The sequence below is a fragment of the Danio rerio genome, chromosome 4, assembly GCF_052040795.2.
Source record: "Danio rerio strain M-AB ecotype USA chromosome 4, GRCz13ab, whole genome shotgun sequence".
Taxonomy (NCBI): domain Eukaryota; kingdom Metazoa; phylum Chordata; class Actinopteri; order Cypriniformes; family Danionidae; genus Danio; species Danio rerio.
The window spans coordinates 62156600-62184598 of record NC_141024.2 but is presented as its reverse complement, the minus strand read 5'-3'; the positions used below and the strand labels follow the sequence as shown (position 1 = coordinate 62184598).

The window sequence follows — 27999 nt, the reverse complement described above, 5'->3', positions numbered from 1 at the left end:
CGTTTCCAATTGGCTGCCGAAGACACGAGAGGTAGACCTTTAATTCCGCTGGAGTAAAGCAACTACGAAAGAGAACTATTTGTGCATCTTAAAGGTATGAACTGCTTATTTACTGTATATTTTGTGCCATGTGTTAAGTTAACTTTAGACATTGTGTGCATGACGAGTTAGTCAGGGTCATATCACTTAATGTGCGACATCATTAGCAGATATAAAGTTAGTGTCCGTGACCCAGTTTGTTTAACTTATATTATATTCGCACGTTCGGACTTTCCCCTTAATACTATAATTTTATAAATGTATTATTTGCAAACTTTAAATAGCGAATGATTATTAGCAGCAAATGACTATCAAAGTACAACATTGTTCACGGTCAAATAAACAGTGTTGTTGTTTTCAAGTCACCCATGCTAATACCGATAGAATATTCAAAGTAACATGGTAAACAATATAGAGACTTCTAAATGAATGACTGTGGAAATATAAAACCAACTTTACCTCTGTCTTGATTGGGGTAAAGATGGTTTTATATTCACACATTCGTTCAGTGACAGCTCCATACATTGTTTACCATGGTACTTTAAATATTTGGACTGAAATCACATGTACAGTAAGTATGACTTCAAAACAACATTAGCACTATTTAATCGACTGTGAACAATGATGTACTTTGGTTGTTGTTGGCTGCTAATATTATTTTAATATTTAGAATTTCCAATTAATAATTTTCTGAGATTATTTTATTAATGAGAAAGACGGCATGTGCGAATATAAAACCATATTTACCTCTATTTAAACTTGAGCTTGTCCACTGTAGACTATTTATTATTATTGTTATTATTAGTAGTTGTAGTAGCAGTAGTAGTATTAATATTATTGACAACATAATAATTGTTATGGTGTACTAACCAATAACAAGGTGGTCAGTATGTCATTAGGGACACTTTTAGGAAGGGAAGTAAACTGTGTCATATATTTGACAAAAGATTAAAAGGGCAAGGTTAGCTTAACATCACAAAATATTCAATATTAGGTTAGTACTTTGTGTTTCAGTCAGGAATGTTTTGACTATGCAGTATTTTTCCCACAGCATTGATGCTTCACAAAAGGATGGATAACTGGGATGCCGTAATGATGGTCACAGAAATCCTAAATGAAGGCAGTAGTTCTGTTTCTGTTTATTACAAGGAATATCTTTCCAGATGAGGAAATTACCCACAACTATGGTGATTCTTCTTGGCCATGGCATTCAAGGGTGAGTGTGTGCTCTCTTTAAGACTGTTTTCTATTATCAGAGGACATGTTTGTTGTATTGTGTTGTGGATTTCATTTATTGGTTTATTTTTTTGATGTTTCAAATTACTCTTAAGAAATAACTTCATTGTTTGTGCATGTTTTTATATTTTTGTTCTATTCCTAAATGCACACACAATAGTTGCGTATGTGACAGTAGATAATTACACTTTGGTTATTATTGTTTCTACTTATATGAGTAGTGGTAGCCACTTTGTACATCTTCTTCAAAAAGATTAGCAAAATTCAAAAACATGCACATCATGGAAAGAGAAAGTGAATACAGTCTGTATTGAAGAGAAAGTAAGTTAACACTTCTTAACATGATCTGAGTTTACATCCAAAACTGCAAATGTAACTTAAGTGGAAAATTAAAACAATGCATTAAAACATTTGCAAACAATCACAGTTTCCATCAAATGGGGCAAAAAGAATAAAATCATCTTTTTGCAAATATTTTTGCCTTAATCTTGTGTTTTTTTTACTCACTTTTACAGGAATTGCATGAAGCATCATTGGTGACTGAGATTGAATGCAGTGTGAAAACTTCCATGTCAGGGAAAGAGAAAGTAAGTGAATTGAAAGAGTGCCTGTTATGCATTATAAAAGGTCATATATTTTGGTTTTGCAGTCTTTATCAACAGGCTGGTCTGCATGCAAGGTCAAAAACACTTTTATTATCCTAAAATATGCATTTATTTTTACCTAATTATCGCAGTGACTCCCATATGATTTATTCAGCGATTCATTTGTTTCCAAACCCCTCCTTTGCGTGAAGCTAATCTAGGAGTGATTGGTCTGATGACCCAGTCTGCTGTGATTTGGTCGACTGCGTTCAGCATGAGGCGGAGAGAAACACCCACCACGGTTATGAAGGAGCCACAGTGCAGAGTATATGTTTGGGCAGTATGGAGGAGTGCATTAAAGCATTGCAGTTAAACACCAGCATATCGCTCTATTCGTAACCATAACCCCAAGTAATAACAGCGACACACATTCAGTATTAATCCACACAGTGGCAAAAGTTGAACTATTCTGAAAATTGACTGCAGCATATGTGTATGAACAGCTGATTGTGCCCATAGCAATGGCAAACAGCAGGGGATTGTGAGTTCAGAAACTCATTTAAATCGGTAAAGGAAGAAGCAGGCGTTGATTTTTAAACATGGTTTGGACACAATAGGTAAACAGCCCATACAGATTTAACCTTGAGATACAGTACAAGCACTGATCTATAGTAGATGCGTGATTACAAGATGTGCAGGGTGATTACAAGTTACAACACACAATTAAATACATATTTTGCAAACTACACAAAATGCGGCAACTATTTTAATCACGTCTACAGGTCGTGATCTGGAGGAAGAAGAAATTGGTCCATATGAACTGTGAATGATTTATAATAATCACTCATTTATAATGTCACTCGTGTAGCCAATAGGATTATCGCAAAAACTAAGCACTGTGCTCAGCCATAGTTCATTAAACTTGAACCTTTGGTTCATTGAGATCATCTTTAATATAAGATACTCTTTATTATAATATGACTTTCCTGAATTTTAAAGCCTGAATACAAGCACCACAACTAAAAGTCTGACACTAGGCTATAAACGAACTATAACATGATCGTCACCTCATCACCATCAACCTGTTCACTGTGAGATATTTCAGGTTCAACAGCACCTGTAGTCTCATTTAGCAACTTCTTAGCAACCAGCTTTACAAAGACACCTAACAGCTTTAAAAAAAATCACAAATGTGGTGTAACTTGTGTGTTTTATATCTTAGAATAAAACATGAATGTATTTTAATAATAATAATAGCTTTTATTTTTAGGCGCCTTTCAAAGCACTTAAGGACACCTTACAGCAGATCACAAGCACATCATAAATATACAAGCAGTAAAATTGATAATCAGCATAATATTAAACCATAAAATCACTAAGGCTATAATAAACAAAAACATTTTTATCTGAGATTTAAAATCAGAACTAGAGTCCACCTGGCGAATGTGCAAAGGCAGGGAGTTTCATAACTGGTGCTGTACAACTAAAAGTCCTGCCACCAAATGACGTCATCTTAAAGTTTGGGACAGATAACAGTTCTGCAGAAGATGATCTCAGTGAGCGCAAAGGAGTGTACAAATGAAGATCATTTCTTAAGCTTGCATTAAACATAGACCTTATTTTAGGGACCTTATATTTACAAATATGCCATTCCAAAAAAAAAAAAAAATTACACTTAGAGATGCCTATTTCGGTACATTTTCTCAACCGACAACCGATGCTCATTGACCGAATATTAACCACTAATCGGTCAGCTTAATATTAAATGATCATTTAATACTTTTTTTTTTCTAAATGTTGTGTCTATTTTGTTTCTGACACATCAAAAAGGCCTATTGCATTTTAAAGTATTGATTTATTTTAATATGTGAACAACAGTATAGAACATGAACAACAGAACATTATAAAATCTTCACGCACAGTGTTTCCAACAGCATAGAAAAAAAAGATTAAACTAAATAAAAAGAGTAAAATTAATAGGCATGCCCTAAATATTTTCTTTTCAGTTAAATTACAAATTTAGATTACAAAACAAAAACACTGACTAAATCCTTTTTAAGAACCAGCATGCTGTTTATTTCCAATCATGTTTCTTTTTGGTTTTTGTTTAATTCAAATAAAAATAGCAGGCTACCTCAAATCATTTGCTCTACAGAAGATAAGCATTTAATTAATGCTCCTCTCTAATTCTTATATCACAACGTCTGTCAACATTTTTTTTTTATAGAAGTCTTTATTTTAAAGATTATATCTTGAGCATCTGATTTTACCTCAGTGCTTGTGTGATTTTAGTTGCACTGTCCTCAGTAGCACAGAAATATCAGTATATCAATATAGGCTTTGCTGAAAGGCTGGTTATGTCTTACCAGCAATGAGATATAATAATGTTATTAGAGATTTTAAAGCCAATACAGATTTAACCTGAGAGATACAGTACAAGCACTGATCTATAATAGATACGTGATTACCAGCCGCGCATGGATGATTACAAGTTACAACACACAATTAAATACTTATTTTGCAAACTACACAAAATGAGGCAACTATTTTAATCACATCTACAGGTAGTGATCTGGAGGAAGTAGAAATTGGTCCATATTAATTGTGAAACTTACTGATAATGTTAGATGTAGGAGGGCTGACCACTGTTTTTGACTGTTTTTCCTAGCTTGTTGTCTCAAAGGCATTGTTGTGACGACCCTCTCTGATTAAAATATACCCCTCTAATAATTTATAATAATCACTCATTTATAATGTCACTCGTGTAGCCAATAGGATTATTGCAAAAACTAAGCACTGTGCTCAGCCATAGTTCATTAAACTTGAACCCTTGCTTTACTGAGATCATCTTTAATATAAGTTACTCTTTATTATAATATGACTTTCCTGAATTTTAAAGCCTGAATACAAGCACCACAACTAAAAGTCTGACACTAGGCTATAAACGAACTATACCATGATCGTCACCTCATCACCATCAACCTGTTCACTGTGAGATATTTCATGTTCGACAGCACCTGTAGTCTCATTTAGCAACTTCTTAGCAACCAGCTTTACAAAGACACCTAACAGCTTTAAAAAAAAATCACAAATGTGGTGTTACTGGTGTGTTTTATATCTTAGAATAAAACATGAATGTATTTTAAGTTTGAGTTAACCATACACTACATAATTTTAGGGATTTAACAAATATGCCATTCCAAAAAAATTACATTAAAAAGTTGGAAGCAGAAGTGGTAAAACACAAACTCGCTTCTGGGTTTTTGTCTACAGGGATATCACAGTTCCACCACTCTATAGGGGTTGGTTTGGTTATTTATTGTCTTTTTAGGCTCGTTTTATATCTGCATTCACTGCCTTTCTGACCCAATCTTGTGCTTTCCTTTTCATGTTTACAGCAATTATGTGAAGAGTCATCAATGGCAATGATTGAATGTGGTTCGAAAAATGTCTACATCAGGGAAGGAGAAAGTAAGTGAATTAAACTTTCCTTTTTGATAAAGGCCAGGTTTCCATCTAAAGCTGCAAATGTAACTTGTGTGGAAAATTGAAATATTCCCAAAACATTTGTGAACAATAATCATTTGCATCAAGCTAGTTCAGACAATAAAATCATCACTTCACAAATCTTCTTGCCTCAATCTTGTGTTTCTTTTTTTCTCTTTTACAGGAATTGCATGAAGAGTCATTGGTGACTGGGATCAAATGCTGTGCGAAAACTTCTACATCAGGGAAAGAGACAGTAAGTGAATTTAATTTCCTTCTTGATGCTGACCATGTTAGAAATGGAGGTAGGGATGTTTTAGTACCCTTTTTCCCTTCCCGATACGGATTCTCATACTTGAGCTCAGGGAATCAGCCAAAAGTAAGTACTAAACCGATACCTGAGTGGGTATCTGTAGAAACAGTTGTGTATAATACTAGCCCTGTTTATCCATTAATAAAATAGTACAAACACATACAGCAAACTAGGGTAAAGTTTTACAATATAACTGTATAAAAACAGTGCAAAAAGAGATATAAAAAAATAGAAAATATAGAAAAATAACATCTTTGTATCTCAATATTCAGAAACTTAAAAAATATATAAAAATAAAAAGACACTTGTTGATTTTAAAGAAAATTTAGAAATTTATTGAGAAGGAAATATAGCCTAAACTTATCAACAGATTATATCATTGTCATACTGCATAGAATGCCCGTAAAGAGTGTAGCCCGTAGACTAGTTGACGACAAAGTTTTTTTTTTTTTTTTTTTTAGATCGTTTCATCTGTCAAGTGAAGCTCTGTTCTTTACAGAAGCTTTAAACAGATGTGCGCTGTGGCAGCGATGATGAGAGACAATAAGGCACATGTTGACTTTTATTTAAAGTATAGGCCTAGGATTGCATTACTATGCGTACATTTTAGCTGCTTTTCCACTATCGTGCCAAACCGTTCTAAGAACTTCTCGGTACGGTTACGGTTGTTTCTCCACTGAGCCTGGAACGGCGCGGCACGATTACAAACCGTTCTCGGCCCGGAATTCTCGGCACGGTTAGACAACCGTGCTGAACTGTGCTGACAGATTCTGTGTGTTGACGTCGCGACTTGGTTGCTAAGCTACCACAGCTGGCTCAGCAGAAGCGCGCTAGTCATCAGACATCCTCAATAAACTACAGTACATTTAATATAAAATAATAACCCTTGCTAAACGATACAGTTTGAAGAGGGTTTTAAAACCATAGAGCAGTCTCTGGCAGAGAAGTGAATAACTCATCACATTCTTACGAAGATATTTTATTCATTAAAGTTATTATTTTATTGACTTGAATACAGACCTACTTCGCCTGCCTGAATGTGAGTTTATTGCATGCAGCGCTGTATTTCACAGCACAAAACTCGCTCTGATCCGGGAGAGACATGCCAGCGACTTGCGCTGCTGACTTTTTTTTTCCTGCTGCGCATCGAATAAAGCCAATAAAGTGAATAAAGTCACGCTTTGCATCGTCGATGTCCAAATTCCACAACAACATCACTATATCCATGGAACACGAACTTGCAGACTTTTTTAACAACGAGGAAATAATTGCACTTTTTAATTCAAAGCAAGGACAGCTTGTTAATACCGGCGAGACCACCTGAAGGACGGCGTGTTCGTGTTGTAATGTCAGCCGTCCAAAAGACTTTGCTTGAAAGCTTTACGGAGCGGCACTGTAACTGTCCAAGGTACTGTTGAATGATTTATATTATAGCATATGCACTAATAAACAAGTCAAAAGAATGAATGAATTAAATAAATATGGATTCTTAAATGTCAGTATTGCAAAATATCAATACGTTTTGACAAATGTTTTATAAAAATAAAATGAGCAATTTTCATCATTTCAGCTATAGGCAATTATATGATTCAGTTATACATAAGTTATATGACATTTATGAGGCATGTAACATGTTTCTGTGTTTTTGTTTTTTTGTTCTTGATGATCTTTAATATAGCTACGCAAATATTTTCTAAAACGTCTAGCAATGATTCGCCTACAGCTTGTTAGTTAATTATGAACACAAAAAATAATTATAATAATTAAAATAAAATGATCAAAATAAAAAGATAATAGAGCAGCATTTTGTTAAATATAACAGTGCTTTATATGCTTTAAATCCTGCTATATGTGTTGTTTCATATTCGTTTTTTTCACTTGCTGCATTCGTTATTTAATGTTTGAATAGTAAAACAAATTACAACCATCGCTTAATTGGTTTAATTTTACCATCAAAATGTAGTATATTTTATATCATTATCAACTTTTGATATAAAAACGCAGTGTAATGTAATTAATTGTTAAAAATGAAATAATTTATGTGCTGTGTTTTTATTAGTGAAAGTGCCCGCTCACCTTTGACAAGGCCTGTCCAAAATTATATTTCTGCCACTATAATGCAAATGCACTATTATTGTTGTCTTATCATTGTTTATTTTTCTGTTATGTTCAGAGATTTTAAATATTATTTATTTCCCCTCCAATTATTTTCAATCATCACGTTACATTTTGGTAATTTTCCCTCCAAATAAAATTTAGTCAGAGCTGCGCAACATATAAATAAATAAGGGTGCACATGTACCTATATTTAGCACCTATTTGATAGAGCGGCATAACAGTGTTTAGTCACATGGTTGCTTTCGCTTTTTATGAAGAAAAAAAAACTAGTTTCGGCTCTTATTTAACTTTAATTGAACAAAGGGAGCTGTTTACATTGCGTTACCAAGGCAACTACTGATGCGTTTTGTGTAATGTTTTAAAGAGCTTTGTCGCAGCACGACAGTGGAAAATGAAACCGTATCCGTGCTGTCTGGCACGGTTTGGCACGGAATGGAACAGTTCTGTTTAAAGAACGATTCAGCACGATAGTGGAAAAGCGGCTTTTTATAGTTTATAAAGCTATAAAATGAAAGTCTCAGTTTGGTGTGGAGTTATCATATGCATAAATCATTTAAGTCAATCACCATTTGTTTGATTTGTAGATTAGGCTATGCAGGCTATTTTAGAAATGGATCTTTTATACGGACTATTATTAACTGTAATTCTCCAAATGAAGAAAGGTTTAGTTATTTGTTGATTGTATTTATGATGTTGCCATGTTGAGCACACTCAGAGCAAGTGAAAACCCCAACGCTTCGACTTCCACTTCTTCTTTCCACTGCTTCTTTCTCAACTTGTGCAAATACATGAAGGTGTTTATGATGCAGATCCAGGACAGAGGCAATCACCAATAGCGTTAGTTTGGCATCAACTTGTCTGTGTCAAACTGTGACAAGTCTTTTCACTATTTTCATTATGCTTCTTTTATCAAAATATGTCTGTGGGGACGTGGGGTTGCACATATCATAATGAGTTAACAAATATCCCTATGTGTTGCAAAATAAAAATAGTACATTTTAATTGTTTAACTAATACCATAAAATGGTTAAAAATGCATCCTTTCAGTTAACAGTTAAACAATTAATATGAATATCTCTAGTTTTCCTTCTGACCCCCATATTTGAACACATTTGTTGAATAGAGTGGTGGGACTATGATGTCACTTTGTAGGCAAACCAGCAGTCAGCATCACGCTGGTTCCTTTGACAAAAAGCCAATAGGCAAATGTAACTTATGTGGAAAATTAAAATAATGCATTAAATGTTTCAGACCATCACTGTTTCACTCAATGAGTCAATCTTGTGTTTCTCTTTCTCACTTTTACAGGAGTTGAATGAAGAGTCATTGATGACTGGGATCAAATGCAGTGCGAAAACTTCCAAGTCAGGGAAAGAGACAGTAAGTGAATTTAATTTCCTTCTTGATGCTGACCATGTTAGAACCTCAAATCAGAAAAGATTGGCACAGTATGGAAAACGCAAATAAAAAAGAAAGTACTGATTACTAAATTTACTTTGATTTGTATTGAATTGCAGATAATCCAACAGACATTATTTAATGTGTTAATAAACACATATTCCAATTTTGGTTCTTGCAACATATTTCAAAAAAAGTAGTGACAGGAGTATAGGGCTGTCATCAGATAATATGGTTAAATGATGTGACGTGAAACAGGTTAAAGAGGACACAGGTACTGGACTGGCCTGTCTGCAGTCCCGATCTCTTTCTAATAGAGAAAGTGTGGTGCATTTCCAAGCATAAAATGCAACAACAAAGACCCCGTACTGTTGCCCACTTTGACTTGTTTGCAGTAAGAATGGTACAAATTTACACATGAAACACTTCATCACTTGCTGTCTTCAGTCGCTAAACATATTTTTAAGTGTTGTAAAAAGGAATGGCAGCATTACACTATATTTTATTAGCAATTTTCATACTGTTTCTAATTTGTGGTTGTAGAAGGACGGTTGACCATCATTTTAGGCTGTTTTTCCTGGGCAGTTTTTCTCAAAAATGTTGTTGCGATGACTCTCTTTGAGTACAATATACCCCTCTTTGTTAATTTATAATAATAATAACTAGTGTATTGGGGGATGGGCATGACATGATCATGAATTGTGTGGACAGTTTGGCCTTGTGAGGACACCCATGTTTTACACAATTGATGAATAGAATTAGGTCTGTAATGAGTTCACTGTATAGTGTATTGGGGGATGGGTATGACATGGTCATGAAATGTAAGGACAGTTTGGCCTTGTGAGGACCTCTATATTTTACACAATTGATGAATAGAGTTTGGTTGGTTATGAGTTCACTGTATAGTGTATTGGGGGATGGGCATGACATGGCCATGAAATGTAAGGACAGTTTGGCCCCCATGTTTTACACAATTAATGAATAGAGTTTGGAATTTATGCTAACCGTTTGATCTCTTGTACAAAAACTTAAATAACAAATTAAATGAAATTGTAGATGTTGTCCATGAATTTTTCATCCATTTGCTTTTCCCTAATGCCTGAAATTGGCCAGGTAATAGTAGTTCATTAGTTAAGTGTAGTACTTACTTAGCAAGCTGTCTGACCCAATCTTGTGCCTTTCCTTTTCACATTTACAGGAATTATGTGAAGAGTCATCAATGGCAAGGATCAAATGCAGTGCAGAAACTTCCACATCAGGGAAAGAGACAGTAAGTGAATTTAATTTCCTTCTTGGTATGAGCAGAGTTTCTATCCAAAACTGCAAATATAACTTATTGCAAACAAAATAATTTCCTCTTTGACAATGACAATGTTAGATGTAGAAGGGTTAAGTGCCATTTTAGGATGTTTGTCCTGGGCTGTTATCTCAAAAACGTTGTTGTGATAACTCTATTTGAGTAAAATAGACCCCTTTCTAATAGGGATATCAATTTCCACAAAATCCTGTGATCCATGATCATTTAAATTAGCGATAAATTATCAATTAATCATTAATCACCACTCCATAAACACAATAGATAAAGTTTGGAATGTTTTGAAGTATTAAAGAAATCACCCAAGCATTTTCCACTTGGAGACTTGCAGTAATTAATACCTTTAGTTCTTTTAAACAGTCATTTATAACATACATAATTAATGAATTTGTTACTGAATAAAAGCAATACACACTATGCTCTTTCCATAAAGATCACTGCAAAATAAGCTTAGTGCTCATTTTATGTATAAACTATAAATATAAAAAATAAAGAAATTAAGTAATGGAACATTATATGTAAAAAAATCTAAATGTATATACAGTAGTAGGCTAGGCTAAATAAAGGTGCCTTAAAACTTCTGTGAAGAACAGACTATATATGATAGTTGACACAATCTCAATAAACACTTGGTGCTTGATCTCATATAGGCTACATTATTTTAAGACATTCAATACGACATTGATAGGATCTGTTGAAGTCAAACTTATGTTTCCTTTTTAATATTAAGACATTTCCTCTGTAATACTACTATTATCCCTCATCACCAGTAAAATAACCAGCCTTTGTATTTCATATATTTTAAATGTAGATTTTTTTTGCCAGTTTGATGCAGGCAAATGAAATTTAGGCCAATCTTACTTGTTACTCTTTCACCTGAACTCGCCACGAGTAAGATGGAGAAAATGAAAGCACATCAGCATAGATGAAAATTCAGATGCTTAAGACATAATCTGTAAAATAATGACTTATTATAAACTTTGTCCTATATTTGCTACAAACTTTAAAACTAACAGAGGTTTAGGATAAACCAATTACAGTAGAGCATTAATTAAATCCTTATTTTTCAGGGAGTGTAACAAATCAGCCAATGCAACAGGCATGAACATAAATGTACACTTCATATATTTTTTCTTGAAAAATAATGTAAACTTTTGTTGGTCAGTTATCTAGAAAATAAAGAATGAGTAACAGTTGTGGTGAAGTGTTTTAAAAGAAGTACTGCTATTCAGACCCAAAACACAATTTATTTGTTAAATAAATAAATAAAATAATAATATAAATAAAATTCAAGTGAAACATTCTCGTTTCAGGGAAGCCTACATTAAATGTGTTCACTGTTAATGACAAAATCATCCATTGCGCTGGCCATTATGACTTTAATTCATTTCATCAAGTAATTTGAAAGGGCAGGACAGGCTTTACAAGCTATTCTGAGCACTAATTGTGTTCACAGATTACCTAGAAAGAACAAACTCTGAAGGATGAGAGAACTCAGAAACTCATTGTGAGAATGGAGAGGCTCACCGCATGTCGGGCCGTGATGCACGATTTTTAAAATTAGAGTCTGCATGCACCAATTCGTGCCAGTCTGTCAGATGAAATTGCTTAAAACACCTTAACATTTTAGAGAAACTAGTTAAAGTTTGCATAACCAATGATTGATCTTATCCACCCGTGACCCACTCATAATTAAACATCACATAGCCTACTTTTTGATTACCTGACTCAGGAAGGCAGCACACACATATATAACCAATCAAAACAGGGTTATATACATCCACCCCACAGAACATAAACTGCACACACTCGATTATTTAATGTGTGAAGTCATGGACGAATGTCTTGTAGCTGAAATCATAACTTATCCTTTAATGTCCATGCTTAATCGGTCATCGTCGATAAGGTCTGTCGATTAAACAGGTTACTGACAATCAATCGATCATTGAGTAACTGTTAGCATCCCTACTCTCTATTAATATATAATAATAACTAGTGTATTGGGGGATGGGCATGACATGGTCATGAATTGTGAGGACAGTTTGGCCTTGTGAGGACCCCCATGTTTTAACACAATTGATGAATAGAGTTTGGTCGGTTATGAGTTCACTGTATAGTGTATTGGGGGATGGGCATGACATGGTCATGAATTGTGAGGACAGTTTGGCCTTGTGAGGACCCCCATGTTTTAACACAATTGATGAATAGAGTTTGGTCGGTTATGAGTTCACTGTATAGTGTATTGGGGGATGGGCATGACATGGTCATGAATTGTAAGGACAGTTTGGCCTTGTGAGGACCCCTATATTTTACACAATTGATAAATAGAGTTTGGTCGGTTATATGTTGGCTTATTTTACATCTGACAATAAGATTTTTGTCCAACATGTACAATAGAGATGCACAGATCAGCTGAAATGGCACCTGAATCCGCAGCTTCATACTAATTAGGGTTGTGACGATGAGGAAATTTCCCCACCGGTTAATCGACATGTGACAACACCGATAATACTGGTATTTTTTTCTGCTTTTTCCTCTTTTCTTTCAGTTTTGCGGGAATTGCCAATTCGGCGTCTATTGTTTGAATGGACGAAAAGGAAGCTACAAAAAAAAATTAAATCACTGTTATTAAACAACACAAAATTTTATTAACATAACGAATAAAACACAACAATGCTACAGGCTGAAAAAACTGGAAGTTGGAACCATACAAATAACAACCATAAACGCCTATATTAACAGCTTAGTCCTTAGTCCTAAAATACATTATTAAGGAATCTATAGGCTATTGAAGAATAAACCGAATTTGAAATATGATCCTTGCATAATGATCACAACTCAACAAGCTGGCACTCATTTTATATATAAACTATAAATAAAAAAAATAATAAAAAATGTTAAGAAATGAAACATTATGTAAAAAAATGTAAAGACTACAGGCTAAATAAAAGCGCCTTGTCAGAGCTAAACATCAGCGCACACGTGTCAGTTTACAGCTTCTGTAAAGATCAGGCAGATCACACAATTTCAATAAACAACGAGTAAATGTATAAATATTTCGATAAGTATTGTTATAGAATATTTATAACTTATGATCTTGCTTTTTGGTTATATCGGTACCAGCTTTGATCTCTCTTTAAAGCGGCAGTTACAGGCGCTGCATAAGGGCGTCTTACACTGTCAGTGGCGGAATACACACTGCACTGGCAAGACGTTTTATTTTTATTTTATTTGTTGCAGATTTGCGTGTTGTTCCTTTTTAAAAAAATACATTTTATTTTTAAAATCACTCAAGTTAATGTTGTCTTTTGAGTAACATAATCTCCCTCGGATTGGAGTTCGGTGCGCAGTAAGATGGACCAACACCACCCTGTAAGTTAACACACTGCATACTGTAGGTCCACAGCTCTGGTGTGGTATGAATTACATGTTTTAAATGACAGCGAGACATGCTACATTTAGTTTTTATTGTAAAATATAGATTATAACCCAGTACACAGTAAAATAATATTTTTTAAATGGTTTGCCTATTGACGGCGTATAGGCTAACCGTTAAACTTAAATAGGCTGAGCATATTTTTATTAATATGAAAACACATTACAACAAACTAGCCACCCTTTGATTTTTTTTCGTTTACGTATATTTTTATCAAACGAAAAATGCAATGAATAGTTTATTTTGGTTTTCATTTTATTAGAAATCATATCATTTAAAGGCTACACAACTCCTCCATGGCTCCAATTGCGTTTTGACAGATATCCTAGATAGACTTTCTGGCTCAAAGACATTTATGCCTGTTAATTTCAGCGCTGTATTTTGACAGATTTCGCAAAGGCTTCAGCTATTCTACCTGTCAGCTGGTACCAGCTTCAGTTTTGCGACCTGACTCGTTAGGCATCTGTGTCTAGATGACAGCGAGAGAGATGAGATCAGACCTCAGATTCAGTAACTGAGACGTGTGGCCGCACGTCTCAGTTACTTTATTGCAATTTTTAATATTGGCTCATCTAAATTAACTTTTCATTTATTAAAAGCCGAAATATTGCCAGACAGACGAAGCAACTTTCGGTTTTTGAAGAGAGCATTCTCAGTGATAAAAGACGCGCACACACACACAGGTTAGCCTACACTCTTGTCGGCCTATTCATTGTTGATTGTTGCTCACGGCTGTTGCCGCGATAGTTGCTTTGTTTCTCTGCAGTTTGCTTATTAATGGCGCGGCATTGCTAAATCACTCTTGTTTTAATAAAAAAAAAGATAATTTATTAAACATTGTGAGATGATGGTTGCGTGATTTTTAAAATGAGATTATGCGTTGCGTATTTATGGCTATTGATCTTTTCTACCCGCGACCCGCACATACATTAGTTGAACATCAAGTATAAGTGTGTTGAAAATGAGTGTATAAATTAGTTAAATTTCCTCCAACTGCTGCTACCTTTGTCAGGCACAGTTTGCAGATTGCCTCATTAACGACTTCAGGTTCTCTTTTTGCATTTGGTTTGAACCCAAAATATAGCCAAACAGGCGCTTTTGCATTGCGTTTTGACACTTATCCGTCTGCCATTCTTTCTGTAAATTTGACTCCTCTCGTTCTCTTAATGTGATAAATGAAGTATGACGCATTGTAGCTATGTTCAGATGATAATTATAGAGCATGCTCTCGTCTTAAGTAAATTATTTAGAATTATGTTTCCCATTTAATTCAAATAAATATTTAAATAAAAAAAAAAAACGAATACTTAAAAAAAAAAACTAATGTGGGGACGGTGTCACGGTGAAAATGTCACCGGTGTTTCGTCTTAAAACCGGTATCACCGTCAACACTGTCTATCGTGGCAAGCCTAATACTAATCATCCACCCGCCACCAGTTCGCACATATAGTTTTATCTGATATATGTATCCGCACCCGATCGTCACTTTAATAATTTAATTCTTTGTTTTAGACATGATGATAGGTCACCTTGGATATTAACAGCAGATTCATTGAGCTATAATCTGCACATCTCTGATAGTAAAATAATACGTTAATCGTAAACGTTTTTAAATGAACATTTATTTATAAAAACAAAAGTTTGTCTTAAGACAACATTTTCTTCATTTTCAAATAAAACAAAGTAAAAATAAGACCTTTAGCTTTTACAGATACAGGAACAAGATAAAAAAGGGTGCCACTTCAGTCTAAACAGCAGCTAGGTTATGTTTACTTGGCCTTTTTCTTTGCACTGTGCAAAAACAGAATAGCATCTACTGTGCCTGGATTCGGGAGATTCCGCCTCGCCTCCTAAAAGCGGCTGCAGCACTGAATGAGCGTTCGTTTGCACCACGTGTTGTAAGAATGAACAAGATTCACCTCGCAAGGTGCTGCAGTCGTGGAAAAAGCGATCTTGTTTGTCCCAGAGCGAGAGCATATTTTCCTCTGATAACTCTTACTGAAACTTTGAACAGCAGGCTACTCTTGCACTTCATCCATTATTTTGGGCGTCTCACATGATCATTCTGCAAAGCCCACTCTGCTTTTTTGCTGGTCCACTGCCATGTCCTGCTACATCCACCCGCAACCGACCCGCAATTAATCATAATGTATGTTTTTATTACCCGACACGTGGATTATCTGCATCGCCCGCTGATATAACCGCAATCTGTGCATCACTAATGTACAAATTGTTTTGGTATTGATTTGACATTTTTGCGTCAATAAGGTTTACCTGATGTGCACACTTTTTAGCCTGGACATGCTTTCAATTTAATAATAACTGCAGCAACTTTCAAGCTGTCAAAAGGAAGTATTCAGTTAGTTTTTAATTTAACAGGCATATCATTTTATGATTTTTTTTTGCTTTACAAATTGATGCATGCATATAAAAGTTGTGATATGTTTAGCATGTGAATTGGATTTTAATAAAAACTTTCCCTCTGTACAGTGTCGCCATGAAGTACACAGTGCTGTTGTTTCCAGTTTGCATTCTTGCGATGGATGTAGTGGTCCTATGTTAAGTAGAAAATGAAGACTTCAACTTGCAAATGTAAGTATTTATGTCACCAATAATTAGCGTATAAATTTACGTGTCATATTTTTTTAGTCTGTGTACTTCAGTACAATATGGATTTCTCATGTAATTTCTAGATATTTTTTTCTAGTTTTTTTTTTCTTCCATCAATTCACTATTTGAAAGCCATATCCATTTTTTTTCACATTTCTTGTTTTTAAGTAAATAAAAAATTATATTAATGAATAAATTAGTGTCAAATTAACATAACCTTACTAGGATTAAAGAAAAAATTTTAATTTTAAGATAAATTAAATTCAGTCTTATAACATGCATTAATTTTACAAAAAACTACAAATTTAGCATAGTTGTATGTTGTCCTAAGTAAATTAAAATATTTTACAGCACAGCAAACACCATAAATTAAATAAAACACTTTTACAGGTGCTGGTCGTATAATTAGAATATCTTCAAGAATTTTTGTTATTTTATTTATTTCATTCAAGCTGTGAAACTTGTATAACGTATACATTCATTCCACACAGACTGATATATTTCAAGTGTTTATTTCTTTTGATTTTGATGACAACTAAAAACGAGAAATGAAAAGTGTGTAAAAAGGTTAAGTATTGAAGACACCTGGTGCCACACTCTAATCAGCTAATTAACGCAAAACAGAGCTCACAGAGCTCTTGGTCCAAACACATTACTAGAGAGGCGAAGTGAAGGAAAAGATGTGGTAAAACAAGAGTGTACAAGCAATAGGGATAACTGCACCCTGGAGAGAATTGTGAAACAAAGCTCATTCAAACATGTGGGGGAAATTCACAAAGAGTAGACTGCAGCTGGAGTCAATGCTTCAAGAACCACTACTCATAGATGTATGCAAGACATGGCTTTCAGCTGTCACATTGCTTGTGTCAAGCCACTCTTGAATAACAGACAGCATCAGAAGCATCTTGCCTGGTCTAAAGACTGGACTGATGCTGAGTGCTCCATACTTATGCTCTCTGATGAAAGTGCATTTGGCATTTTCTTTAGAAATCAGGGTCCTAGAGTCAGGAGGAAGAGCGGAGGGGCACACAATCCACAGGTGTTGCTTGAAGTCCAGTGTAAAGTTTCCACAGTCAGCGATGGTTTGGGGTGCCATGTCATCTGCTGGTGTTGCTCCACTGTTTTCTCTGAGGTCCAATGTCAACGCAGCTCTATACCAGGACGTTTGAGAGCACTTCATGCCTTCTGCTGCTGACCAACTTTATGGAGATGCAGATTTCAATTTCCAACAGGTACCTGTCCATGGCACCTGCACACAGTGCCAAAGCTACTAGTACCTTCTTAAAATAAAAATCGCCTACCTTAACCCCATAGGAAATCTATGGGCTATTGTGAAGAGGAATATGCGGTATGCCAGACCCAACAATGCAGAAAAGCTGAAGGTCACCATCAGAGCAACCTGAGCTCTCAGAAAACTTGAGCAGTGTTGAACACAGACTGATCCACTCCATGCCACTCTGCAGTCATTCATGCTAAAGCAGCCCACACTAAGCATTGACCGCTGTGCACGCTCACACTTTTCATCTTCATACTTTTCAGTTGGCAAAGATTTCTAAAAATCCTTTCTTTGTATTGGTCTGAAGTGATATTCTAATTTTCTGAGATGCTGCATTTGGGGTTTCCTTTAGTTATCATCAAAATCCAAATAAATAAAAACTTGAAATATATCAGTCTGTGTGGAATGAATGTATACATTATACAAGTTTCACAGCTTGAATGAAATTAATGAAATAAATCAACTAGGGATGCTCAAAATAATTGATTAACCGTTAACCGAAAGGCTGCGTTTGTAACCGATTAATGCTATCAGTTAAACGATTAAAAATATTATTTTATATATTTTTAGTTTGGCTGCATAAGGGGCCGATTGAATGCGCCTTTGCGTCAAGAGGGGCATCTTTTGCACGCGGCTCATCCCAGAGCAGCAGTTTGTGTTGTCAAGACAACTACAGAGAACTTTTAAAGAGCTTGGTTTCCCCTACATTCTTCAATGGCGGGGACCAAAATGCATCCCTCCACGGCTACATTACCCTTTCAAAACATTCAGTCATTGTTGTTGTTTTTAATAGCGGATTATAATCACATCAAAATGTATTAAAAGGTAAGTGAATTATAACAGCGTAAACTTTTCTGTAACCGTATAGTGCTGTGTGCTATCTGTTTAATCCTTTGGCGTTACGTGCTGACTGACTGACAGGTGCGCGATGCGTGAGGCCAGCAAACACGCAGAAGCTTTCAGTTAAGATGAACACAGTTTCTATAGTTATACTTTATTTATAGATAAAGTATGACTTTGTATATAATCAATCTATCTTGCTGGAGTTTAAAGCTGTTTCGCTTTACTTCAGGACGCATTAACACCGCTCTGAAGGTCTAATCGCTGTTTTAAGTTAAGTTTCTTCCTTTTTCCTTGTCAACATAAAGGCAGTGAGGTGCGCCTTGTTTTTGGCCCCTTGTTCAACTGCAAGACATGCTTAACTTGCGGGACGACAACGTGTAACCCGTGCCTACAGACACATTTGCCAAAGAAGCAAAATGGAAGAAGAATATTGCTGTTTGATCGAGACGTGTTGATGCTTAACCAGCTTAACCATATTTAAACAACAAAACTGTTTACAAAAAGTCAACATATGCGCACGTTGTTGTTGTCTTTTTATCACGCAGCGCGCACTTGAACCGCGAGAGAGAGGAAACCATATAGCAAGACATAATCTTTAAAATAATGATTTCTATAAAAATGTAAAAGGTTTTGTGATTATAATAATAACAGCGGGGCATTAAATAAATGCATATTTTCCGTGGAGCAAGCAATTTGAGGAAGTCTGCGATTTTTATTTGACGAAAGAAAAAATATATGATTGGGAAAAAAAACTGCCTATGCCGGTTATTAAAAAGAATCAGTCAGTATTTTTGTTTTGTAATATGAATTAATTATTTAAGTGGAAATAATTTAGGGCAGTCCTATTTATTTTATTCATTTTATTTAGTTTATTCTGTTCTTCTGTGCTAAACACTACAGGTGCGTGAAAATGCTCTATTGTTATGTTCTATTATTAATATGCTGGCATGTTAAAATAAATCAGTATTTTAAAATGCAATATTTAATGTGTCAGACACAAAATAGACACGTCAATTTGTTTAATATAAAATTAATAGTAATCTAACCAGTTAACCGTTAATAACCGATTAATGAGTGGCGGATGTCGGTTGGCAAAATTAACCGAAATGAGCATGCCTAAAATCAACTTTTTGAAGATATTCCAATTAAATGACCAGTACCTGTATTTAGCTGAAGAAATACACCAGTTAGGCAGCACTAAGGAACTGCCCTCTTATTGAGTAGGATGCAGAAAGCTTGCACTCTGATTGTAAAATAAGTCTTTAGTTTTTTTTTTTTTTACAATGTCAGTAAAAATATGTATTTTTGTATATTTGTGTTTTTCTGTTGCAGACACCAAATCAAGGAAAGTTATGATAAAATTATGGAGCACACTGAAGTGGATGCAGTCATGGAACATTTTAAAAGGACCCCTCACCACAAAAGCAGAGCGTGATCAATGCAAGATAGCAGAAGACAAAGTTTTTTTTTCCCTCTCCGCTGTCGCGACCAGCTTGCATGGCTTGGGATCGGTAGAGCTACACATCGATGAATTTGCTCTTCAGTGTTTGAACTCTCAGTAATGATTTAAATCACACTGAACTGAGCTAAACTGAACTGAACTTAAACACTAAAAACTGAACTACCCTGATCCAGTTACTATGACCATTTATGTAAAGCTGCTTTGACACCATTTACATTGTAAAAGCGCTATACAAATAAAGCTGAATTGAATTGAATTAAAAGAAGAATGTCATGTACACCAAGGATGGCATTACAGTAGGGCACAATGCCTTTTCCCCCCCTTAGTACTTCCCCTTACCCCTACCCCTTGTTTTGCGCGTTCACGTCAAGGGGTAGGGCTGTCCCAATTCTCTTTAGCTTGAAGGCGTTGGGCTAAGAGGAAGGGGTGAATAGCCCTTTGAACAAAGATTTTTCAGGTCCACACTTGAAACCAAGGGGTAAAAAAATTTCCCACAATACACCTGCCACAGCTGCACCCAGAAGTAAGGAGAATTTTTTTTTTTTTTTTTTTTTTATGACAAACAAACATGTTTCAATATATTCATAACCACGTTCATGTTTTACTGTTATAGTTTTCTTTTTTAACGCTATAATTTGCAATCTATAATCCATAATAATCACTCCTTTGCAGCAGTCCCACAACATTCTGACACTTGATGACACTGGAATACCCTGCCAGAAAAGTCTAGTGCCTGTGATGAGCTGTTTACAGTGTCTGCTATAATGTTAGTGTGGTTTTCGTGTGTTTACATAGATGAATATGGCCACTGTGTGTATATATACAGTACAGTTACAATCTTATTGCCACATTAGATCATTATGATAAGATGATGTGCCTTCAGTGATTTCCTCAAGATAAATATCAAAAAATAACACAACTAAAATAACTACAGCAGTCGCGATCATCTGATCTCATATGAAGCATAAAATTATGATGACATATGCTGTCCCAATTCTTATGGGTACATCTAAAGCCCTTCCCTTTAACTTTTGGTTGTAGGGGCCAAGGGGAAGGGGTAGGGGTACAAAAATAGAATTGGGATTGGGCCTAAATCAGTTTTCATTTTTTGGTTGAACTTTAAGGGGCAGGACCCTTAAAAATGCTGTCATTAAGCTGTTTTTTTAAGCCTTGTTGAATAAATGCATTTGAGACAGTGATTTACAGTTACTGATTTATTTATCTACCTATCTATCTCTCCCTCAGTCTGTCTGTCTGTCTTTCCATTAGCTAGTCCAGTTAAACACCAACTGTCCTCATAGTCCAGTGTTAATAATGTGTGTCAGTGTGTATGAGTAGAGTCCAGTTAAACACTAACTGTCCTCATAGTCCAGTGTTAGCAATGTGTGTCGGTGTGTATGAGTAAAGTCCAGTTAAACACTTAACTGTCCTCATATACCAGTGTTAGTAATGTGTGTCTGTGTGTATGAGTAATGTCCAGTTAAACACTAACTGTCCTCATAGTCCAGTGTTAGTAATGTGTGTTGGTGTGTATGAGTAAAGTCCAGTTAAACACTAACTGTCCTCATAGTCCAGTGTTAGTAATGTGTGTCTGTGTGTATGAGTAAAGTCCAGTTAAACACTTAACTGTCCTCATATACCAGTGTTAGTAATGTGTGTCTGTGTGTATGAGTAATGTCCAGTTAAACACTAACTGTCCTCATATACCAGTGTTAGTAATGTGTGTCTGTGTGTATGAGTAAAGTCCAGTTAAACACTAACTGTCCTCATAGTCCAGTGTTAGTAATGTGTGTCTGTGTGTATGAGTAAAGTCCAGTTAAACACGGAATGTCCTCATAATGCAGGATTGTTGCTGTGTGTTTGTAACACTCATGGCTGTCCTCATAATGCACGATTGAGTCAGAAACGCCCACTTTTGCCCTGTCCCCACAACGTTGTAGAATGTCAGGTCTTAATATTTCCAGACTCTTTCACAATAATGAAATTCTGAATAGACAGAGTTATTCCCCATGCAATATGGAGAAGATTCATATATTTTACTAAACTGTAAGACAAAAGGAAAGGTGGGTCCCCATATCCCATGATGGTACTTTTTTAGGAAAAAAGTCCCAATAAACCACCCGTACCAGTATGTGTGTGTGTGTGTGTGTGTGTGTGTGAAAGTGTGTAGCTGTGTGTGAGTATGTGCTTGTGTGTGAGAGAGAGAGCTTATGTGAGATTGTGTGTGTTTATGTGAGAGCGAGTGTGTGTGTTTGTGTGTGAGAGAGTGTTTAGGTGTGTGTGTGTGTGTGAGAGAGAGAGTGTGAGTGTGTGTGTTAGAAGAGAGAGAGCTTATGTGACATTGTGTGTGTGAGAGATTGTGTGTGTGTATGTGAGAGCGAGTGTGTGGTGTGTGTGTGTGTTCATGTGAGAGTGTGTTGTGTGTGTGTGCATGTGTGAGTGTGTTTGAGAGAGAGAGAGTGTGTGTGTGAGAGAGAAAATGTGTGTGTGTGTGTGTGTGTGTGTGAGTGTTGTGTGAGTACATGTGTATTGTAATGAATGGTGCCATTATTAACGTGAGATGACGAAAATACAAACTCAAACCTCTCCTGTACTCTGACAATACTTCAGAGCTCCACTTTATCTAAATCAGTCAAGTGTAGGAGAAGAGCACGACGTGACCAGAAGAGGGCGCGCAAGACCAATGAACAGAGAGGGAGAGAGAAGTTACTTATCTATCTCTGACCCTCATCTGCTCTTACCTTCCCCTGACCTCCTGTCCTCTGAGTGCATACGGCTAGCGCAGCTGACCCTGAAGGCCTGAGACTCTCTGGTCATGGAAGCAGGGAAGTCTCATAGCCTCCATAGGCACGGATACCTCGGGTTGGGGATACCTCTGGTATCTCTTTAATGGCTTAAAACTTTCTAAACAATGCTAAATGAAAGTGTTTGTATGTTGATTCATGTTTTTAGATGTTCCTATGGGAAAACTATAAATGTGTTCAATAAGACATGACTTATACGTTTGCTGATAACTAGAATTCTTGACTGAGTGGTCAGACCACATCATACAGTTGGTCCTAGTGATTTATAATTAGTGTTTTGATGTAGCAGGTAAAACCCAAATAGTGTTTGGGTACTTCTATTGAACATGTCAAGTCCTCACTGATATATGAGGTGTGGTTATGTGCATGACCTGATTCTGAGTGTATTAAAGCTGAGCCGCACTGACCAGCTTTGTGCTCTCTGACTTCTCTACACTGAGGTTGGTTGCCCTTTAATAAGGACTTTGTTTCTGTTATTTGTCTTTTGTTTATTCTACTTTACTACTGGATTTTATTTTATTAATAAAAGTGTATTTTATTACTTTTCTTTACTGGAGTGGACATTGACTTCATTTTCCAGAATTCAAAGTTACCCTGTGTGGTGAAATATGAATCTAATTAATTCTTTTTCAAAAACATTATAAAGACGATCCTTTACCTAAACTCTAGCTAAGAAATATAGCGAAGGAGGAATCTGGTTTATCTTTGTTTAATTAGGATGATTAAATAAAGGCGATCCAGCACAGCACCTACTTTCCATAAAGGACCACAACAGCATGTATATGCTCCGACTCAATATTTAGTAGTACATTAGTTTACTTAGAGGTTTTTATTCAGTTGTTTTGGATGTAGTTTATCAAGACAACACAGTAAATCACTCTTGTTCCAGCAGATGGCAGCGTCTCCATCGTTTTCGTAAAGGGCTTTCTGTGGTAACGTGACTAAAAGCACTCTCTATCAATTGGTCTTTGCATTTCTTGAACACAATCGATCCGCACATTTGAATTGATGCAAGTTTCTGAACTGCTCTAACACAGACTTGTGTTTTGTCTTGTTAAAAACAGCTGAATATTGCCTATAGTTTGTACGAAAGTGTATAATCAGCATGACAATGTAGAAATATACGTTAAAATATATACAAGTTCATATTTGGATATTACATATATTAAAATGTCATATATGCAGCATTTAGAAATATTGCAAAAATGGCAGATTACACACATTTATCATTTATTTATTTTTAGTTGTATATGTTCATGGTCCTTGTCTTGTATGTGAACTTTTAGTTCACTTCCTGTCTGGTGTGTAATTTTGTAGTCAGTTTGCTTTTTTTTTTTAAATTGGATTTTCGAATGTTCCCAAGTGTATGGTTGCTTAAAAAACTTAATCTTTCTTCAATATGTATAAAAAAGTACGCCTTTACTTATTGTTTGCACTAACTTTGTTTACCTAGTGGTGAAGTATGCTTTTTTTAAGCGTTTGTGCTGCTGTCTGCCTGTGTTCTTCCTAATGTCAGGAACTGAGCTCTTCTCTTTTCATGTTGGTGTCTTCATGATTACATTAAATTGTATTATCTATCAGCTGATGCCGTCATCCAAAGCCCCTTACAAGTGAGGACAATGAAAGTAATTAAACCAACAAATGCGTAAGTACTATAACAAGTTTCATTTGTTGCTTTAATAAACATCTTTAATGCACATTTTATTCTCCCTCTGTCCCTGAGTATGTATTATGACAATTAGGAATCCTAAACCTGAGTTATGAATATATTGTTTTTCTTTTAATACTGCTGGACATGTGCTAATGTTCAATAATACAACATATATCGTGATAATGAACATGTATGTGTGATATTGTTATCAAGGGGGAACAGATACAGTGAGTAATTATGTATGTTTAAACTGTTACAGTCTTTTTAAGAATATGCAGACTAGAGATTTAATATGTTTCAACTTTCATGTTTATCTGGTCTACCACACAGTCAATGACTATTTATAGACCCCTTCATTAACACTGACTGTACAAAAAGGTTCAAATTGTTATCATTAGTTCATTTACTGTCAGTTTCCTCAGTTGGTTTGAGTTGCTTTAACTTATTAGGTTTTCAGTACTCAGTTGGTTTGAGTTCTCTTCATTTGTCGGGTTTTACTGTGCTCAAATTGCTTCATTAACTGAAATGGATTAAGTTCACAATACTCATTAAGATTAGTTTTTGAACTTAAATAGTTTGTTGCAATCGGTTTCCTCAAATGGTCTGAGTTACCTTAACTTATTGGGTTTTACAGTGTGTTAACTGTTGATTTGAATGCATTAACTAACATTCACTAATGACACCTCATTGTAATGTTTCAATTGTTTCTTGAAATATTTCTTTACAAAAGCATTTATATTCAACAACATGATAAAATATACTGCATTCCACACAATTCCTTTATGTTGACTCAACACAAATCAATAAAGTTAACCTAAATGTTTTTGCCAATTTAATTTAATAGCTTAAAAACAAGAATTGTGTTGATTTGGCTTATTTTAAATAAGTAGTTTAAACAACCAGATTAAAATATATATATATATATTAATTACTCCTATTAAAGTAACTTGTAAAAAGTTTGTTGATATCGTGATATATCGTATATTGTGATGAAATATTTTACATTTAATCAGAACATGTGAAATGTAAAACAAGAATAAACCTTGTCAATAGCTTTATCAACTCCCGGATAGTTCCCAGGATTTTGAGAGACTTTGAGTGTCTAATGAGTTCAGTAAAAAAGCTTTGCTGTGTATTATTGCGTTTGTTATTATTGCATTATTTCACCCTGCCGATGACATGACTTTATGTCTATGATTGGACATGGCCACTGGAGCTTCATAACAGGCAATACCACTTTCAGCACAGTGTGTCTAATGTCATACATGATTACTCTCGTCATGGGGGTGAGAAAAAGAATTGAAACTTAGCTATGACGCAGATTTAGCTCAGAGCTCACACAGGATAAGTGCTTTTGTTGAGCTGCAAAATGGCTCGATCTCTCGATGAAGAAAATTACTATTGAAGGTCTATGCTGGGATTTTCAAAAATGGGTTTGGAGTCAAGAAATGATGAATATGGTGGTAACTTAGGCAAGGCAAGTTTATTTCTATGGCACGTTTCATAAGCCCTGGCAATTCAAAGTGCTTTACGTAAACAGGAATAAAAAAGACAAGTAAAATAAAATAAAAACGGTTAATAAAAATGATCAAAAACAGATAAAATGTGAATGGGATGCCCTTCACCATGTATCCAAGAAACACCTTGATCCTTGTCAGCTTGAACGTCATGCTATTTTGGCGTTTGACTTCACCCAGGGAAGACCTCACCCTTTCTACCTGTTTGCTTAGGTCTGACAACTGGGCCTGGATGCGCATGTAGCACTTGGCTTTGGGGTCGTCTGGGTCCTGGTTCTCTTCTGATGATGCTAGCTGAGACACTACAGAAACTGCTGGTTGAGTGGACTGCAGCCACCGATGTTCCTGGGCCACCTTCTGGCGATTTACTTTTGGCATGGCCTCCTTTTGGGCCAAGGCAGAGAGCTCCGCATGCTGCTTCTGGTGCCTGTCTAGCCAGGCCTGCGTCCTCCGACAGCCGGGCACCAGACATATCGTCTTTCGCTTGTCCACACGGCCAGAAGCTAGCGAGAGCAAAGGCCTCTTCTCCTCTGAGTTTAGCATCTTGTGAACCGCTGACAGGCATGCACCACTTAAGGGCAGCTTTACTGCACCAGTAATGTGAGCCTTTGCATGGCTTTCTTTTCTTTTAAAAGAACCATAAAACTATTGAACGGCACCATTTGGGCAGCTTCACTGTGTCCACCATGAGGAACTTTGCACGTCTTTTTGCTGTGGGTGTGCGCACTTGACAGGACTGAACCAGACTGGAGAATTTGTCATCCTCACCCTTTTCTGCTTTTTGGCAGAATATTCCGCTGGCAGGTCAGAGATGAATGGTTTTGGGCAGATACCTCCAGGCTCGAGACGTTCCAACAGGTAGGCCAGGAAAGGAAGCCTCCAATCGGGCATGACCTGGTGTTTTGGAGCCAGGGTCAACAACTCAAGCGTCAAGCGTGTTCTGTCGAGCAAAACCACAAGTTAAGACCCACCATCCTCCAACTGGACCTTTGTCCCTTTAGAAGCTCGCTTGAATAAGCCACCATCCCCAGACTGACTCCACTTGCTCTTGCCCAGCTAAAGCTTGCCCGGGGATTGGTCACTCATCTGGGGCTTGGCACTGGCTGTCAGGGGCCCTGCTCTGAGTTGATTTCCAGGAGCTCTTACCTGGCCAAAGCTTGCCCAGCGATCAGTCACTCTTTCGGGGGTTTGTCTCAGCTCTCAAGGCCCTCCTTCCGAAACATTTCTTCCATAACCAAACTGAGACCAACTCTGGCCAGAAAATCATCATCTTTTCCAGGGCAAGCACAAGCTCTGCAGAAGTCCCTAGAAGAACACCTGTTTTCCAGCAGTGCTGGGCACCTCACATTTAATACCGGGAACACAGACTTAGCTAACCGCATCCACCAGCCAGACGTGCCATTGGTGACCCAAAAGACCTGTCGGTCGCAACATTTAAGTTTGGAGTTGGCTCTGGTGCACCAACCTCTCCCACTTCTACCACCTGGCTATATTCAAATTCAGAGGTGGCTGAGGTGCTACAACCGCTCATAGTATAGCCCAGGGGTTGTTGTAGATAGTTTAAAGTTGTAAAACAGGTATTATAGAGTCTAAATCAGCAGAGCATTTAAGGATTGTGCATATATGTGTGCGTGCATCATTATGTAAGTACCCAAAATCATTGCAATATGTATCTATATGGACTTTCACATAATCATACTCATTAGGGCTGTAACATGCCAATGCATACATTTTGGCTAAACGGTTGTATTATTGTTAATATGTTCGTCCGTCGAGTTATTTGGCACATATGATATGTTTTTGATGCATATTATGCTTGATTGAAACATAATCGGACGGCGATAGTGCAACTAGCGCATGCACAGTGAGTTGCTCATAATTAACCTGAATGCACGAGTGCAGCAGCTGTGT

General features: G+C 36.2%; 2 protein-coding genes and 2 long non-coding RNA genes across 5 annotated transcripts in view; 3 read left to right on the top strand and 1 right to left on the bottom strand.

Annotated features, from left to right (window-relative positions):
* LOC148682295 (uncharacterized) overlaps window positions 1-27999 on the top strand; it is a 560329-nt gene that overhangs the window by 434239 nt on the left and 98091 nt on the right. The window lies entirely within an intron of this gene.
* On the top strand, window positions 25-21315 carry LOC147845140 (uncharacterized). Of its 2 annotated transcripts, XR_015484261.2 has the most exons (10): window positions 25-94; window positions 1091-1255; window positions 1791-1862; window positions 5258-5330; window positions 5530-5601; window positions 9085-9156; window positions 10373-10444; window positions 16416-16517; window positions 19987-20412; window positions 20488-21315. XR_015484261.2 is itself a non-coding variant. In XM_087250647.2 (9 exons), exons 4-8 carry the CDS (start codon window positions 5307-5309, stop codon window positions 16497-16499), a joined length of 324 nt encoding a protein of 107 aa, XP_087106773.1. In that variant the 5' UTR covers window positions 25-94; window positions 1091-1255; window positions 1791-1862; window positions 5258-5306; the 3' UTR covers window positions 16500-16517; window positions 19987-21315. The 2 variants fall into 2 exon arrangements, 1 of the variants encoding a protein (XP_087106773.1); XM_087250647.2 differs by having other exon boundaries at window positions 19987-21315.
* Window positions 19935-27628, bottom strand: LOC148682297 (uncharacterized). The gene is made up of 3 exons (XR_015942971.1): window positions 24046-27628; window positions 21874-23995; window positions 19935-21670 (listed from the first exon to the last, which is right to left on the bottom strand). It is a non-coding gene; the product is annotated as an uncharacterized LOC148682297 (long non-coding RNA).
* The window catches only part of si:ch211-203c5.3, a 31001-nt gene continuing 30623 nt past the window's right edge, over window positions 27622-27999 (top strand). Inside the window, exon 1 of the mRNA XM_087245882.1 lies at window positions 27622-27731. The gene's annotated coding sequence lies outside the window, so the exon portion shown is untranslated. The remainder of the gene's footprint in view (window positions 27732-27999) is intronic.